At 41.5% G+C, this 15,362-nt stretch overlaps 1 protein-coding gene across 3 annotated transcripts in view; it reads left to right on the plus strand.

Moving 5' to 3' along the window:
- slc41a2b (solute carrier family 41 member 2b) overlaps positions 1 to 5,135 on the plus strand; it is a 40,976-nt gene extending 35,841 nt beyond the window's left edge. For all 3 annotated transcript variants that reach the window (XM_068717064.1, XM_068717065.1, XM_068717067.1), the window contains exon 11: positions 2,008 to 5,135. In XM_068717064.1, the coding sequence (XP_068573165.1) occupies positions 2,008 to 2,193 (186 nt within the window). In that variant the 3' untranslated portion in view covers positions 2,194 to 5,135. The remainder of the gene's footprint in view (positions 1 to 2,007) is intronic.
- The last annotated feature ends 10,227 nt before the right edge of the window (positions 5,136 to 15,362 follow it).

Genomic DNA, 15,362 nt, shown 5'->3' on the forward strand with positions numbered 1-15,362 from the left:
ACTGCTATCCTTTTTTGTTTTTAGAATGTTTGCACACAACTCTGGACAGCTCATTTCCCCTAAATTATAGACTCGTCCTTATCTTTTAATAGACTTCACTTTTACTCTCAACACGGTTGCCTCCATGCGTGGAAACTTGAATTATGAATAACTCTCTTAACTGGTCTCTCGGTCTGCTGCTCTGTCCATTACTCCTTCTCATCTCTGTCCCCACTACAGTTTAAGTGTTTGAAGCACTTATTCATCCAAGCCTTGACAACATAAGCGTTTTCTTTTCACCATATTGCTTTTCTTTCTATTTTTTGGTTAAGGATTACACTCGGACTGCCTCTCCTTATCCTCTTTTCTTTTACCATGGTATTCTTTGGGATTGTCATGATAAAGCCCTGCTAAACAAGTCAAAAGAAGAAGAAAAGTGAAAATAAATGAATCAGGAGTTGCTAGATTCAGGCCCATTGCTACAACATTAGTAAAATGGGTAAGCTGACAACAACAACCATTCTTTTTTTAAAATTTGTATCCCCATTATAGTCATTAAGAAGAGTTTATAGCCAAGCTGGTGGCTCTGTAAGGTTGTATGCAGCATGGTGCTTTGAGCTAAATGCTAACAACAGCATGCCTGCATGCTCGCAGTTACAATGTTAGCATTCGGATATTTAGAAGGTATAACGTTTACCATGTTCGCCCTCATAGTTCAGCCCATGAACTGCACGGCTAGTACAAAAAGAAATGGAGGTAACCATCTTGACGTCACCCATTGGTTTCCATCTCGTCTTTTTGGAGCCAACTGTGACCATATGTAGACGAGAGGGTGAAGCTAGGGAGGGATACACATTGCTAGGCCTCTATCCTGACTGACAGGTCAGTGTGCTAGTGACCTGTAAATCCCAAGGTAGCCCCGCCCTAAAGCATACCCTGCTTTATGGTCTGTTTCACTCTAAATGGACCATCATTTTCTAAATGAACATCATGCTGTATTGAAGAAGACTTGAAACTAGAGATTGAGACCATAAACTCATGTTTACAATGTTTACTGAGGTAATAAATCAAGAGAGAAGTAGAGTCATTTTCTCATAAGCTTTTTGATAAACAAGTCAGAACTAAAGATGGAAACTCCATCCACAAAGAGCAGCCAGACCAAAACTCTTATTACAGTGAGCAATCAACAATCAATTATTGGAGCTTTTGTAAAGGCAACAAAACTAACATGACTGTCATGATTGGCAAGACTGTACGAAGGCAGTTACTAATGGTTGATCAGATTTACTGATCCCCTTTTGTGAAAATAGAGCTTACTGCTGATACAATGTGGCCACTTATGCATATTGCAACATATGCGTCTCCATTCCGTAGATATTTATATCTACTGTATGTGCATCTCTCTTCAGCTTTTTTTGGACGATCATTTTATTTTTTAGGTTTTACCAATTTCTTATTTATACTGTAGTATTATTTGTGCAATGGTATAATATTATTCCTAAAGGATTAGTTTGACATTTTGGGAAATACGCTTATTTGTCATCTTAGCTTAGCATGAAAGCTAGAAACAATTCAGCCAACCAGTACCTCTGAAGCTCACTAATGAAATGATTAAATATCTGTTGTATGTCATTTGTTCCGACCAAACCCAAGCGTCAAAATGACTCTTCTTGGCTGTGACCGTTTGCCAGACAGCTAGTGGAAACACCAGCATAGCTTAGCACTGTTTGTGCTAAGCTAAGCTGCAGGCTCTCGCTACATATTTATCATGCAGACATTACAGTGGTATCAACTTACTCATTAAACTCTCAACAAGAAAGCAAAGAAGTGTTTCCAAAAACGTTGAACCATTCATTTTAATTGATTAATTCAGATTTAATTAATCAATAGTTTTCAATGGATTGATTCCTGCTCCACGTCGTCCCGTCTTTTTTGCCGGTTCTTTCAGAGGGAAGTGACAACGTAGGCCTCCCGCAATATGCTCACATTAGTGAGCCGCAGACAAATCCTCCTGTGTTTCTCTTCCAGGTGTTGCTGTTGTTGTGCATAGCAGACTGGATGGTGCACTCCATGTGGCGGAGTGGCAAAGATCCGGACAGTTTTTCCATCCCTTACCTGACGGCTCTGGGCGACCTGCTGGGCACCGCCCTGCTGGCACTCAGCTTCCACTTCCTGTGGGTCATAGGAGACCAGGACAGCGATGTGGGTGACTGAGGCAGCCTTTGACAACAAGGCATCGGCGGTGGCGGAACCCCCCGTCCCCGTCCCCCTGCCTCTGCCACCCGACTTCTCACTCCCTTCAGCCTTTTGGGAACGTGGGCGCTCTCTGTCGCTGGCCAGCACATTCCTCTGCTTCACTTCACTTAAACCACATGGTGGATGGTTTTTAGAACTATTTTCTGCTCTTGGCTTTTCTTTCTTTTTTTATTACACACAAAAGACGTATTACTTACATTTAGACTGTTCTCAGCACAGATTTGACTCTGCATAGTTTGCACCGAAGCACTTGCATATTTTATTGCTGGTCTTGCTACGAGGAGCAGGAAAACATCCCCCACAGCGCTGAGGAAACATCACTGCTGCTGCTGGCAAGGCGGTTTACTCTGCCAGCCAAGCATCAATCGGAGGTCGTCTACTTAAAAATATCTCTTTTGTTGGTGTATATTTTGGGGATTTACCACCCACCGTGTCCCAAACTTCATTACCAGCCTTGTGTGTTACGGCTTTGCAACATCAAGTCAGTGGCCGGACACGGAGACGGCCACGGTGAAGGTTTAACCGAGATCAACTGAACAAACGCTTTGAACTGCCGCGTTAGCAGGTCTACCAGCACCAGGGCTGGGAGGGAATAAGGTGGATTTGTATTGGTGGTAGGAGAAGTTGTTGTTTCTTCGCCTTTTTATGTGTCTGTTTTTTTTTCTTCCCTGTATCTAAATGTGCTCTTTCCAAACAGAACAGTTCTAATTTCCCCCTTTTTTTTTCTTTTTTTTTAATAGTATTTTTAGTTCTCCCACACTGTTCTCTGCAAGGCTAAGGCTGAAACATTGCTCCCGGCTGCAAGTAAGCGAACATTTCTGCCCCTGGTTTTTTCTTTTATTCCTACAGATGGAAACTTTGTTTTTCCTCATTTGTGTTTTCAAACCTGTCCCAACCCTTTTGAGAGACCAGCAAGTAGATCAATTCCAGTCTTACAGATCGTTCCTATCGCTCTCTGTTCTGAATTTCAATGATTTATTGCAAATTACAAAAAGTGTCAAAATGTAATACATTGATAATGTTAAAGGTCATTTACAAGTTTTTTCATGGCCCGATGGCAGTTGTTGAAAATTGTCCCTTCACTAAACCCCTCCCCCTGATTGTCCAATCATTGCTTAGCAACCGTGACTGGGCACGTCAGGTCTGTACAGCAAGCTTTGGATTCCTCCACATGTTGAAGTGGTGTGCACGGGGCTGTAGCTCACTTGGTATACAAAAAGTTTGGATGAAGGTTTTCCATTCCAAAACAAAACCCACGAGAGCGTAAAGAATGGATTTAACATTGTTTTTATCTGCTAACACAAGCTGTAATTGTTAGCATACCTGTCTAACTGGCTTACTACCTACAGTGATAACCGGGTTACTTCCAGGGCTCAGAGTCAGGGTTTTTACAGCCTACAGTCTTACATTACTCTGTTTTTCTGTATTTACTGTATTGGATCAAGGTTAGATGAGAAACCCCGGCGGCGTTACCACAGACACCATTACGTTTGCCAAACACATAGCTTAGTCCTCATCCTAAAAGCTTGTGCTCAAGTGCAACCTTAAAAGTAAATAACATACAGGTTGAAAATACAAAGTATGTAAGCTGAGGAGCCAAACGGAGTTATGTTAGAATTAAATGGTACTCTAATCTCCTTTTATCATATAAACCAACTAGCTCTACATTGCAATACAAGGACAATTTATTTATTTATTTAGGGTCTTTTCTGCTAATCGTAGCTAGCTACATGTCACCAGGTTGTGACCGCCATGAAGCACCTAGTGTGAACAGAGCATCAGTCTTTTAGCATATCATGGACGTACTGTAGCCATTGTTTGATCAGCTAAAGACCACACTTTCAACCAACTTACAAATTTGACGTTAACTTAATTAGCTAGCTAGCTAACTAACTAGAGCCCAGCAGCAGTTGTCATTGAATGTCAGTCAGCAAAATCTGCAACAGGAACTAAGAGGAGCCGGCCATAGTGAATAGTCTATTTTTGCTTTAGGTCAACCAATCCACAGATAAACTTACTTTATGTGTATCTTTGCATCTTTTCAGTCTCAGCCTCCTGATATTGTGTAAATGTTAACAGCACTTCTCTGAATCCCATGCAAAACAAGCCATGAAATCTTCTGTATATTATGTCAACCTCCTGTGCTCCCTCTCATTTATGTCCTCTGTTTGTTTGTCCTGTCTGTTAGCCGGTACGGCAGGAAAAAACAAAACATTCCACGGCGGATGTAACGCTAATCACATGCCGTTTACAGTATGCAGAGTATCTACATGCATGCACACAGCTAATCAGCCGTTTTCATGTCAGCGTAGGCTGATTTTGTTCTTATTTCAGACTAATATAATCAGTGTTAACATAAATTAAACACCAGATTTCGTTCACTTTTTCAGAATTATGTGTTTAAAAGGTAAGGGTTGGTCCAGATGAAGCCACCTGATTATTACATTTCTCTCTCTGGCTCCAGGAGAAATTACATCTATCTTACTTAAAACAATGAGCTCCCTAACTCAAACCTCCAATCTCCAAACTCAAATCTCAGCAGCATATTGTGTGCACGTAGAAGTTCTGATCAACTCCAGTATGTGCCTCTTGAGATTCGCTGGTTAACAAGGTATTTGTATCTGTCACGCCATTAATGCAATTTTCTTTCTACAGCATTTTAATACTGTGCAATGAATTCCTTTTGTACTCACTTTTAGTTCTACGATGACGACTATTGTATTTTTGAGGAGTTTCATTACAAAGTGATATAATTTCAATTGCTGGCATGAAACTACTTCAAGAGATCAAAGTTGTCCGAATCTAGAGGGTGACGTAAATTTGCTATGAAACCCTTTATTTGCGTTTGTGGCTCATGTGGGCCCAAACCGTCTCAATAAATGTCTTTCCATTGAAAAGCATCTCGCTTGTGGTTATTTTTGTGAAAGGGTTTAGCTGACGAGTGGCCGTCCTCTTATCCACTTGGGCACACGGCGGTAGTCATTACTGCACTGAAAGGGAAAAGACAGTCGTCACACAAGCTCCGAATGCAGCAGATGAAAGCTCACACATTGAAGCAGGAGTTAGGATGGAAATGAACGGTAAAAAAATTCCCCCTTCGTTTGCCTGAAGTAAGCCCTAGATATTATCTACCCGACAGTCTCCATGACAACACCACCATTGCTCAAACCTCTTCACTTGGCCTCAATGTTTGGGGAAAACATGCATTTCTGCACAGATGTAACACATACGCCCACCTCCGACACATGAAGCAGCTCATGTTTCCTGCGGCCGTCGTAGGGACGAACGTAACCTTACTTCTCTCTGCTCTCACAAAATAATTGAGATTGTTTGGACAAAAGCATTCTTCTTACAAGAGACCATTTTAATAAATAATATTGTGATCGATGAGGTTGCTATGCATTGAGGACAAAGTTAGCTTGTATGGTAGCTTATTTAAATAATAGTGACTCGTACATTAAAGCTACCACGAGGAACTTTCATTTTGTGTTTTGTGGGCAAAAGTGGTAATGTTTCCCTCATCAGAGTCCCTTTAGAAAACCTCTTGTTTTAGTCCTGGTTCTGGTTCTCCCGTTGCCTCTCTTCCCTCCATCTGGCCCAGCAATACGGTCTGGGCCTCCAGCAGCGTGGTGTTGGCCCCTAGCGAGGACCAGCGAGGCAGCCCAGGGGGGCCACTGCTGCCTGGGGCAGAGCTCTCCATCTTCAGCCGGAGCTCGGACTGCAGGTCAAAGGCAGCAGAGAAGCCGGATCTGGGTCTGTCCACGGTGGACTGGTTGCTGCCGGAGGCCCCGCTGGAACCGAAGCTGATTTCGTCAGAGGCATCGGGGGATGTGGAAGTAGGTGAATCATTCACCTTTTTAAAAGGGTGCCACTTACACAAAATTGGGCAGCAAGGCCTGACTGTCGCCGCGTGTACGCTTCAAAGTGACAGAACATTTACAATAGAACTGAACTGTTACCTGAATGAATCAAATCTGAGGGACATGGACTCATGACTTCATGACCTCAGCCATTTGGCCGTGAAGCGTCCCTCCGTAACTGCAACACTAAGCATCAAAGTTCCCTCAGAAGTGGTCTCAGAATGGATTCGCCGCGGCAGGACGAGCTACCGTACTTCGGTGAGCTGATAAGGAACTGATAAAAGCACAGACGTCCGCAACTGTGTGGCTTCTCATGAAAACAACCAAGCTAGAATATCAGCATGGAAATAAGAAACTGTTAAAGTTGGGTGTCACAAGGTGTGTCTTCCTTGGAAACGAGAATAGGATCAAAAGGAAAAGGAGGTACTTAAAACTGAGTGCGTGGTCTCAATTCAAAGTCCTGGGTTGTATAACTAATGGATTTCCCATTTCTCTTTATTAAACACGGTGAGAAGCAATCCAACACTTCACAACTTTTCAACGTCGTCAAATGGATTTTCTTACCTCTCATGTGATCAAAGCCAAAGGCAGTATATATATTGCTTATTCATGCTTATGGATTGTCTTACTGGCTGAGAGTTCTTCAGAGGAAGGACTTCTATGGTTCAGGAGGTTTGTATTGACTAATAATGGCAGGACATCTAAAAATACCTGATTATCAGAGCACTGAACACCATATTCCAGGTGAGTGTCAGGCTGTCCTGCTTCATTATTAAAGGGTGAAGCTATAATTCATATAGTTCTGTTGATGTATGAGCTTGTGTTGTGTTTAACAATGCACCTCTGTTAGCGTCTAGACGGCTCATTTTTAACAAGGTCGATGGGACGCGGGGCTAGACTGATAAACTGAGCTGTGAGGTTTTGAGGCTACAGTCTGCCGGCTCGGCAGCAGTGATCCAGACAGGACCGGAGGGTGTGTGAAACACCCCCCACCATCACTCATCCAGCCGCCCTTGGGGCTATTAGCAGTATGTTAATATGGAGCCTCGAGATGGACGGGGGTGTTCTCAGAGGTCTGGCAGTAGCTCACAGCCAGCTCGTGAATCCCCCAGTACCTCCCTGGGTACTCAGGAAAACAATTGATGTTTCATACACAATGTAATTTGAAACAGATTTCTCCAGAGGCTTGTGGGTCTTGCCAGTCAAGCCAAAGTGTATGTTCGAACAGTGTGTCACAGTTATGAAACCAGGGGTCTTCAATTGCACCAATAAAGTAAAAGAGCCAAAGGTTTGTGAGGGTGATGCTGAGAACAATCAAACCATTACATTGTATAGATTCAGGGGGGATTTCACATGACATAATCACCCCCACATGCTGGTGTTGGAGATCCTCAACTCTCCATTTGTACAATTATATATGTACAACATACAACAAGACACGCAAAAGAGGCACGGCCTAAACGGGTGGTTCTGAAATCCATGCCTCAATTTAGTTGTAAAGGAACAATTCTACCAGTTAACCAAATTAATTTGTATTATTGTATCACCCACTAACAAGGTGCATACATTCCATACTATGACATTTTAATGATTTTTTTAAAGACACACTATCATATGACATTTTTATGACTTTATGCAACATACTATACCTGTTTCTTTCGACATTCTACACCATGACTTTTTTAGGAATTTTTTGATATACCTTAATATATTTTTAAGACTTTTTTCGACATACTATAACTATACTATTACATTTTATGACTTTTTTTGACATGGTAAAATTTATTTTAATTTATTTGACTTTATGTGACATACTATTTGATGACTTTTCTGACATACTTTACTGCTAAAGTTTTAAGCCTTTTTGTTATACTACGCTATTACATTTCATAACTTTTTTATACTTACTATAATATGATTTTTTTTGTTTTTTTGGACATACTATACTATAACATTTAATGATTCTTTGGACATACTGTGCTATGACATCATAGACGTTTCATTCAACATATTATACTATGACATTTTCAATACTATGACTTTTTAACAAAATTGTATGGCATACTAAACTGTGATATATTTTAACACTTTTTGTTGACATTTTTGATGATTTTTTGTCACATACTATATCAACATGTTCCATGGCATTCTATACTATGACAAATGATTGTATTTGTTATGACATACTATACTATATTTTTAATGACTTTTTACAATTTATTTTATTTTTTACAATACTTTTTTAAAATACTATACTATGACATTTACCACAACATACTATACTATTACTTTTTAATGGCGTTTTATACTGCATACTATACTATTGTCACAGATGTCAGATCAAAGGACGACCCAAATGCAGGACTTTAGCCATATATGTTGAATTGAACACAAAGAGAGCTTTAATAACAAAAGCTGGTACAAAAGGCAAAACCTTTCAAAAAGAAAGAAAAACTGAGGGAGCAGGCAGAGAAAGAACCAACCTGAGGACAAACCAGTGAGACAAGACAATCCAACGATGACCATGAGGGACAAATGCAGAAATGTAGAAATCGGTAAGCAAAGGCAGACAAGCTGACACTGACACAAGGATTCACACAGACTTTTCGGACTTTGCTGAAGAAGCAAGACTGAATGGTGCATCTATGTATCTTGTTGGGTAAACGAAGAAATTCCTGACACCTTGGAGTGACATTCCTGTGGAGTCAGACAGGACACATGAATGTTTCCCTGTTGAATTTATTGAGCTCTGATGTTGATCTGCTTTGACCCGCAGTTCTCTGTCCTGCTGTTACTCACAAAGGCAGCGTCCCGCTGTCTGAAACGTAGAGTCATTCCTCAGAAAAAACCCCAGAGACAGCTGGTAGCTGGCCTGGATGTGACACTCTGTGACCTCTGTGACCTCTGCCCCCCCCCCACCACCACCACCACCACAATGTCCTCTATCTTTTACACTGACAGTAACTGTACTTTCGGCAAGGGAAGATCGATGGCGCCAATGTCGAGGACGGATGACTCAGCCTGTAGTGGGTTCTCAGTGCTCCTGGAGAGAAATGGCGGTCGATCCGTCTTTATTTAGGCGGTTATCAATCTCGTTTGGCACACAACCCAAAACCGGGATAGGAGGCTGACAGCCGTAACTCTGTGGGGAGATTCACAGCTGGATGTGTGCCACCCTGTTAACACCCCAGACACACTAATTGCCCATCACCACAGAAGGACACTAAGTCAGGACACGTCTCAGGCGGAGACAGGTTTCCTCTGATCCTCACATGTCATCACTTGACTCCAGAGGAAAGAAAGTGTCCTTCACCCTCCAGCCAGCCAGCCATGATTGGGCCTATGTGAAACACTTAAACACTGATGGATTGTCACTTATGCAACCTGTCACAGGTATATATATATAATTTATATTTTTAATTTGTTTGGGTTGACAGCACATACAGTACAGTAAAGTGTTGTGTCTGTCTGCTACAGTGTCATTCTTGATGCTACCACCAAGTAAAAAAGTAAGTAAAAAGTCAACACATCAGCATCTTCCCTCTTTCTGCTCACTGTTTTGTTTCAGTCTCATGGTTCCAGCAAGAAGAATAAACCCACTACACCAAACAGCAGACAAAGTTAGCCACATCAACTTTATAAGGTGATAATGTGTTAATGTTGTGTCCGCTTTTTTGCTGCCACCAAGTGGCAAAAGAAAAGAATCTACTAATGCAGCTTCAAAGAAGAGCTATTTGCTCTAATTTGTAAGAATGTTGTTTCCACTACGGAGAAATTTGGTTTCCTTCATACATCTCATTCTTCTTCATTGTCAAAATCTGGTACCTCCATTACCCACAATGCAACTCAACCACCGACAGTTCAGCCGTAGAGTTATGCTAGCAGCTAATGTAGCATCTAGATTGGTGAACTTCCTTTTTTCTAACTCCCAGATTTTCTAACGTATTTTTCATCCCTAATCAACGCTGACTCAAGCGACATCACTTGAGGACAGACTTCTCACAGCTCCCTCTGGAAACACTAAAGGCTACTTTTGTTGTCACACCTGGAAACAGATTTGGATGTGTAACATCGGTGGAGTTCCCCAGGACTCTAGACTAGGCCACTTTTTTTCTTGTTTTAATTTGAAATACAATGGAATTATGAAGCCAGGCTAATGTAATTTCACTCACATTAATACAATAAGTAAATAGAGTACATTTTGTATGATTAGTATGGAGTAGGCCTAGCATATTTCTTTGTGAACAGCCTATGTTTGGCTGGAAAGTTGCCTTTCATTGAGCAGTAGGAACATCAACTTCGGCAACAGAGGAATTTCAAAGAACACAACAGTGAAACCAAACTTCTTTGAGACACGCCCCGTGCCTCCATCCATACATCAGCCGACAGTAAGTAAAGCTTGGTTGCTCTCCCAATCTGTATGTCCAGGGCCTGTGAAGTCTTCAGCTCAAGCTGGAAGCTGCCTCATCCAGACAGCTAACCAGGATGATTGGTATATGAAGTCCAGCCTGAAGGTGAAAAGTTGCATATTATATAGCTTGTAAGTAATTACTCATGACGAATATTTTACTGTACACCCTCATATGTAGTCGGGGGAAAACAGCATGTAATTGCATACCTGCTGCTGAGGGGGTTTTGACAGACGTTTAATTCATGGGCAGTGAACAGCCATAAAAACAAGTCTAGGCCAACAAAACCATTCCATAACCATCAATAACCATGTTATTTGAGTATGTGGGTTGGCCACTTGAAAGTAAGTGTTATTGGCTCAAGCTTGTGGAGGAATTTTTTGTATTACTTCCCCTTCTTTAGGGAAGTCGAAGGTCACCTTCCGAGCAGTGCACAAGGCTGTAAAAGATCACAGACTGTAAAAACATGGAGCACCTTCTGTGCCGTCAATCATGGTTCCATGAAGGAACATTTTTTTAAGCCTGGCGCTTATCTCACTGTCATCTGTCAGTTACTGAACCCTGAAATTTGTCATTTTGTGCCCGGTGGGGCGAAGGTGGGTTGCCCATTGACACTTTGACAGGGCGAATGGCTCACCGGTTTGCTCCGGTTAAAAGTCTCTCTTACCACTTTATACTATAAATTCTCCCTCCTGATATCATGACATATTTATGGCAACATTAACCCTCAGGACGCACACTGCCTGAGTTGTAAGCAAAGAGATGGGCCTCTATTCTGTTCATTTATCCCTCAACCCTAAATGTCAGCATTTGCATAAATTAGCAGGTCATTTATAATCCAATCAGTCCAGATATCCTGCCAACACTTTTTCATCTTTATGGACAAAAAAAGGACTAACCATGCATAATATTTGAGAGCGATACCCTCCCTGACACTTGTCTTCATTTCTGACCGTGTGCTGCAGCGGAGGGGAGGGAGCTTTACTCAAGGGAAGGGGGCAGAATCTCTCACTGGCCTTTGTCTCCTGGAGGTTAGAGAAGTCAGTGTGAATCTGGACCTGTAACATTCACAAATCCGGCTTAGCCCAGTCGTGGGAAACTTGAATCAGAGAGCTCAGTCAATCTGATATTATCTGTGATAAGGAGGCATGAAAAAGCATCTCTTCACATTTATTCACCGCAAAGCGTCAGTTTGGGTTTCACGCTTGTGTTCAAATCCCTCTGCACGGTCTGGATGAATTATTGTTATCTCTGTACTGTGAGTTTTATGGTACAGGAGGAATAATGATCTTTAATTCAACCTTATCTCAACTTTACAGGGTGCCATATTATGGCTAAATGCTTAATATGTGCTTCCATGCAAGTGATGGGAGACAGGATGAGGACCGTGGATTTTGTCCCCCATCACTTACGTTGGATGCACATTAGGTAGGGATCCCTGATAGGCCGGTTTGAACAGGAGGAATGATAACAGCGAGCAAAACCTGTTTCAAAGCTCATACGGGCACCTGACAATTATTTTCAAGCTAACTTGAAAAATTGTGAACCTGTCCTTTAATCATTGTCCCTAAAGTGTGAAAGTGTTTTTTAAGTCTCCTCAGTACTTCCCAATAGCCTGAGATTATAACTACAGAAATGATTAGAATCAGAATCACAACTGTTTATTACCAAGTACGTTACACATACAAGGAATATGACTAGGTGAATGATGCATAACAATAAACAATAAACACAGTGCAATAACATGATAAATTAAAATGTACAATAAAATGTCAAACAAACAAATAACAGTAAAGTGGCAAGTGTATTTTAATACATAATCAACAGCTTTACGGAGTTCTATTTTTGAGCGCCATCTTGCATCCATCACTGTTACATCAAATAACGGTGCTGGATGCAGGAAGAACAATACATTTCACAACTGCAAACTCATCTTTCTTTGTCAATATTGCAGTACTGAGGAATTTATTTCTTCAGTCGACTATATTTACCATTAACAGTGAAAGGTAAAGGTATAAAAGGTGGCAAAATGTACCTTCCACATTGAATAGGAACAAGCTAAGATATTTCTGTAATTAGTCATCATCAGAACATGATAACTGCATTTCAGGAGAGACCGGTAGCACTTAGCTTGTTCAGGAAACCAGCCTTCCTCTCTTTCTCTTCTTCTTGGTTGGAATAGCTGCTTTTCTGTTTTCCGACCTCCACTGAAACACACACACACACACACACACACACACACACACACACACACACACACACACACACACACACACACACACACACACACACACACACACACATAGCAGTGGCTGTTGGCCTCCCTCTAATGACAGGGTGTGCAGTTGGAGAGGACAGAAAGGGTAATGTGTATTTCAGAGATGGGACCACAAGGTCAGCCAGGAGGAGGAACGCTGCCAATAGTGTGTGTGTGTGTGTGTGGTTGCTAAAGTGAGTGGGGGTTAAGCAGGTGTTAGCACTCAGACACCACACCCTGCCTATTCAATGTGTCTTTTTTTACAGCAGGACACACAACAGTGTTGATGTTGTCACAGGTTCTATTTCGGACCAAGAGCTAAAACATCACGGTAAATGGACTGCATTCATTTAGTGCCTTGCTCAAGGGCACATATGGACAGAAAGAGTAGAGAATTGAACCACCAACCCCCTGTGATTAATGCACAACTTCCCCACACCTGAGCCACAGCCACCTCAGACCATCAGAAAAGGGCGCTGGTCATGAGTTAGATGAGGAGATTTATATAATTTCATGTCTGTACCGCTTTATTTATGAAGCTAGAGCCAGGAGAGCTTGATTTAGCATAAAGATTAGAAGCAGCTGGAAAAAGTTAGGGTCAGGTTGTACTAAAATATTATATATATTATAACTGTTCTTTTCGAAAAAGAAAGCAAGGGAAGTATATGCAATAATAAAGCCTTGGAGGGTGGGAGTGGATGAAACCCAGTTATAGGGGACGCTCTAAGAAGGAAAGTTAACACGCCCGCAGTGAGGCTGGGATCATTTTGCATTTTTCAGCAATCTATTGGTCGGGTTATTTGGACAGGGTTATTGGACAAAAAATTGCGAAAGCAGAGGAGAAATCTGAGAGCAGACGTTTCACGAGCGCACAGGAGCAGCCAGAGTGCGAGGTAAAGTTCTGGAGATGGAGCGCAGGAAATCTGTGCTAGCAAGAAGCGTACAGTTTGAGCAGAAGCAAAGCAAATTCATGCGCAAGCAGAGGCTATTTGAGTGCGAGGACAGGGCTTCGAGTGAAAGCATTTCAAAATCTGAACGCTCTTGAATAAAGAAAAATGCCCCATACACTCCAAATCTGTGGTGTTCACAGATGAGAGCAATCTTACTTTGCATTTCTCTTTTATCCTTTTTTTGGTTTGCTTTTCTTCATGTGGCACTTTTTGGACCCAGGGCCACTTGAAAGGGACCACTGAGCGCAGCAGAACACAGTGTCGGCGTAATGAGAGGGATGGGGGTCTTGGCAGCTGAGAGATGGACAGAGACGGAGGCTGAGACACAAACACATCTGCTGCAGCGCTAATGAGCTGTGGCAGGTGCATCAGGGGCAGAGACATGATGGGCAACTGGAGGGTACAACCCATGCTAAAATGTACCCACCAGTGGCTTGTCAGATAGATACTGCATGGATGATAGAAGAATATGACATAAAGAGTTGTGTCAGCTTAGATTCTGATTGTTCAGATGTATTTACCATTCAATCTTACTTACTTTGTCTTATTCATTCATTCTAGGATAATGCCATGCTGTGCATTGAGTATACATTGTAAGTATATTACAGTGTTTATGTCATGCTTCTATGCTTAGGAACTACTGAAACATAAAAAAGTAAGTCTTGTCCAGAAATGTCAGTACAAAGATAAAAAGGTTCGGGTCGGTTTGCCCAACTGGCCCTTATGGCTAGTGGGGCCGAGCAAAGCTAATGATATTGGTTGTTCCTGTCATCACCACAACACAATGACCCTCAAAAGTTTGGGAATGCCTTTTATATTCTGGGTGAACTGACATTTTAAAGCTGCATTGATCAATAGTGTACATTGAAATTAGCTCCACCATGACGATAACTGTAAAATGCTTTCTATGATTTAAGTATACTTTGATCAGAACTTCTACTTGTAATGGAATAGTTTTACACTGTGGTATTACCTCTTCCCCTCAAAGGGGCCAGTGTGTAGAATTTTGGGAATCTGTTGTGTCTTAAGTATGTTTTCATCAGTATAGAATCACCTAGAATGAGGCATTTCTATCCTCTTCACAAAGTCTGCCATGTTGCGCCACCATGTTTCTACAGTAGACCAGAGCAAACAAACTAAACATCAGCTCCAGAGAGAGTCATTCGCGTTTTTCGTGTCTGCCGTAGTTCTCTTACACACTTGGCACACGGGAGAAGTTTCAGTTTGTCACAATCTGCAATCTCACCTCTAGATACTGCCAAATCTGCCAAAAAGTATGACATTTTCTTACCAATTTATGATAATATGTCAGTGTTGTGTTTTGATGTGGCCAAAAAAAGTAAATCGGTTGCAATGCAGCAAATAGTAATTCATTAATAATGCATTTCAGACACTTAAATCATATTCGACCAATTAATTATAAAAGTATGCACTTTTGAGTGAAGTCACAGAGAATATGTCCATATGTTATAGTCTATGGTAATAATGCAAAATGACAATGATCCGTCAGTGACAGAGTTCTTAATTTACTGCTCATAATAGAATTAGCTACTGGGTATCTATTATTTATACTATTATATAGAGATTTTTGAACATAGCCTAGGTTTGCACACAACACATTCCTTCGGCACTTTAAGTCAGTCAGAAAAAA

This window comes from Cebidichthys violaceus, unplaced genomic scaffold (genome assembly GCF_023349555.1).
Source record: "Cebidichthys violaceus isolate CVI_PGR_0920_01 unplaced genomic scaffold, fCebVio1.0.p SCAF_21, whole genome shotgun sequence".
In the NCBI taxonomy this organism is placed as follows: Eukaryota; Metazoa; Chordata; class Actinopteri; order Perciformes; family Stichaeidae; genus Cebidichthys; species Cebidichthys violaceus.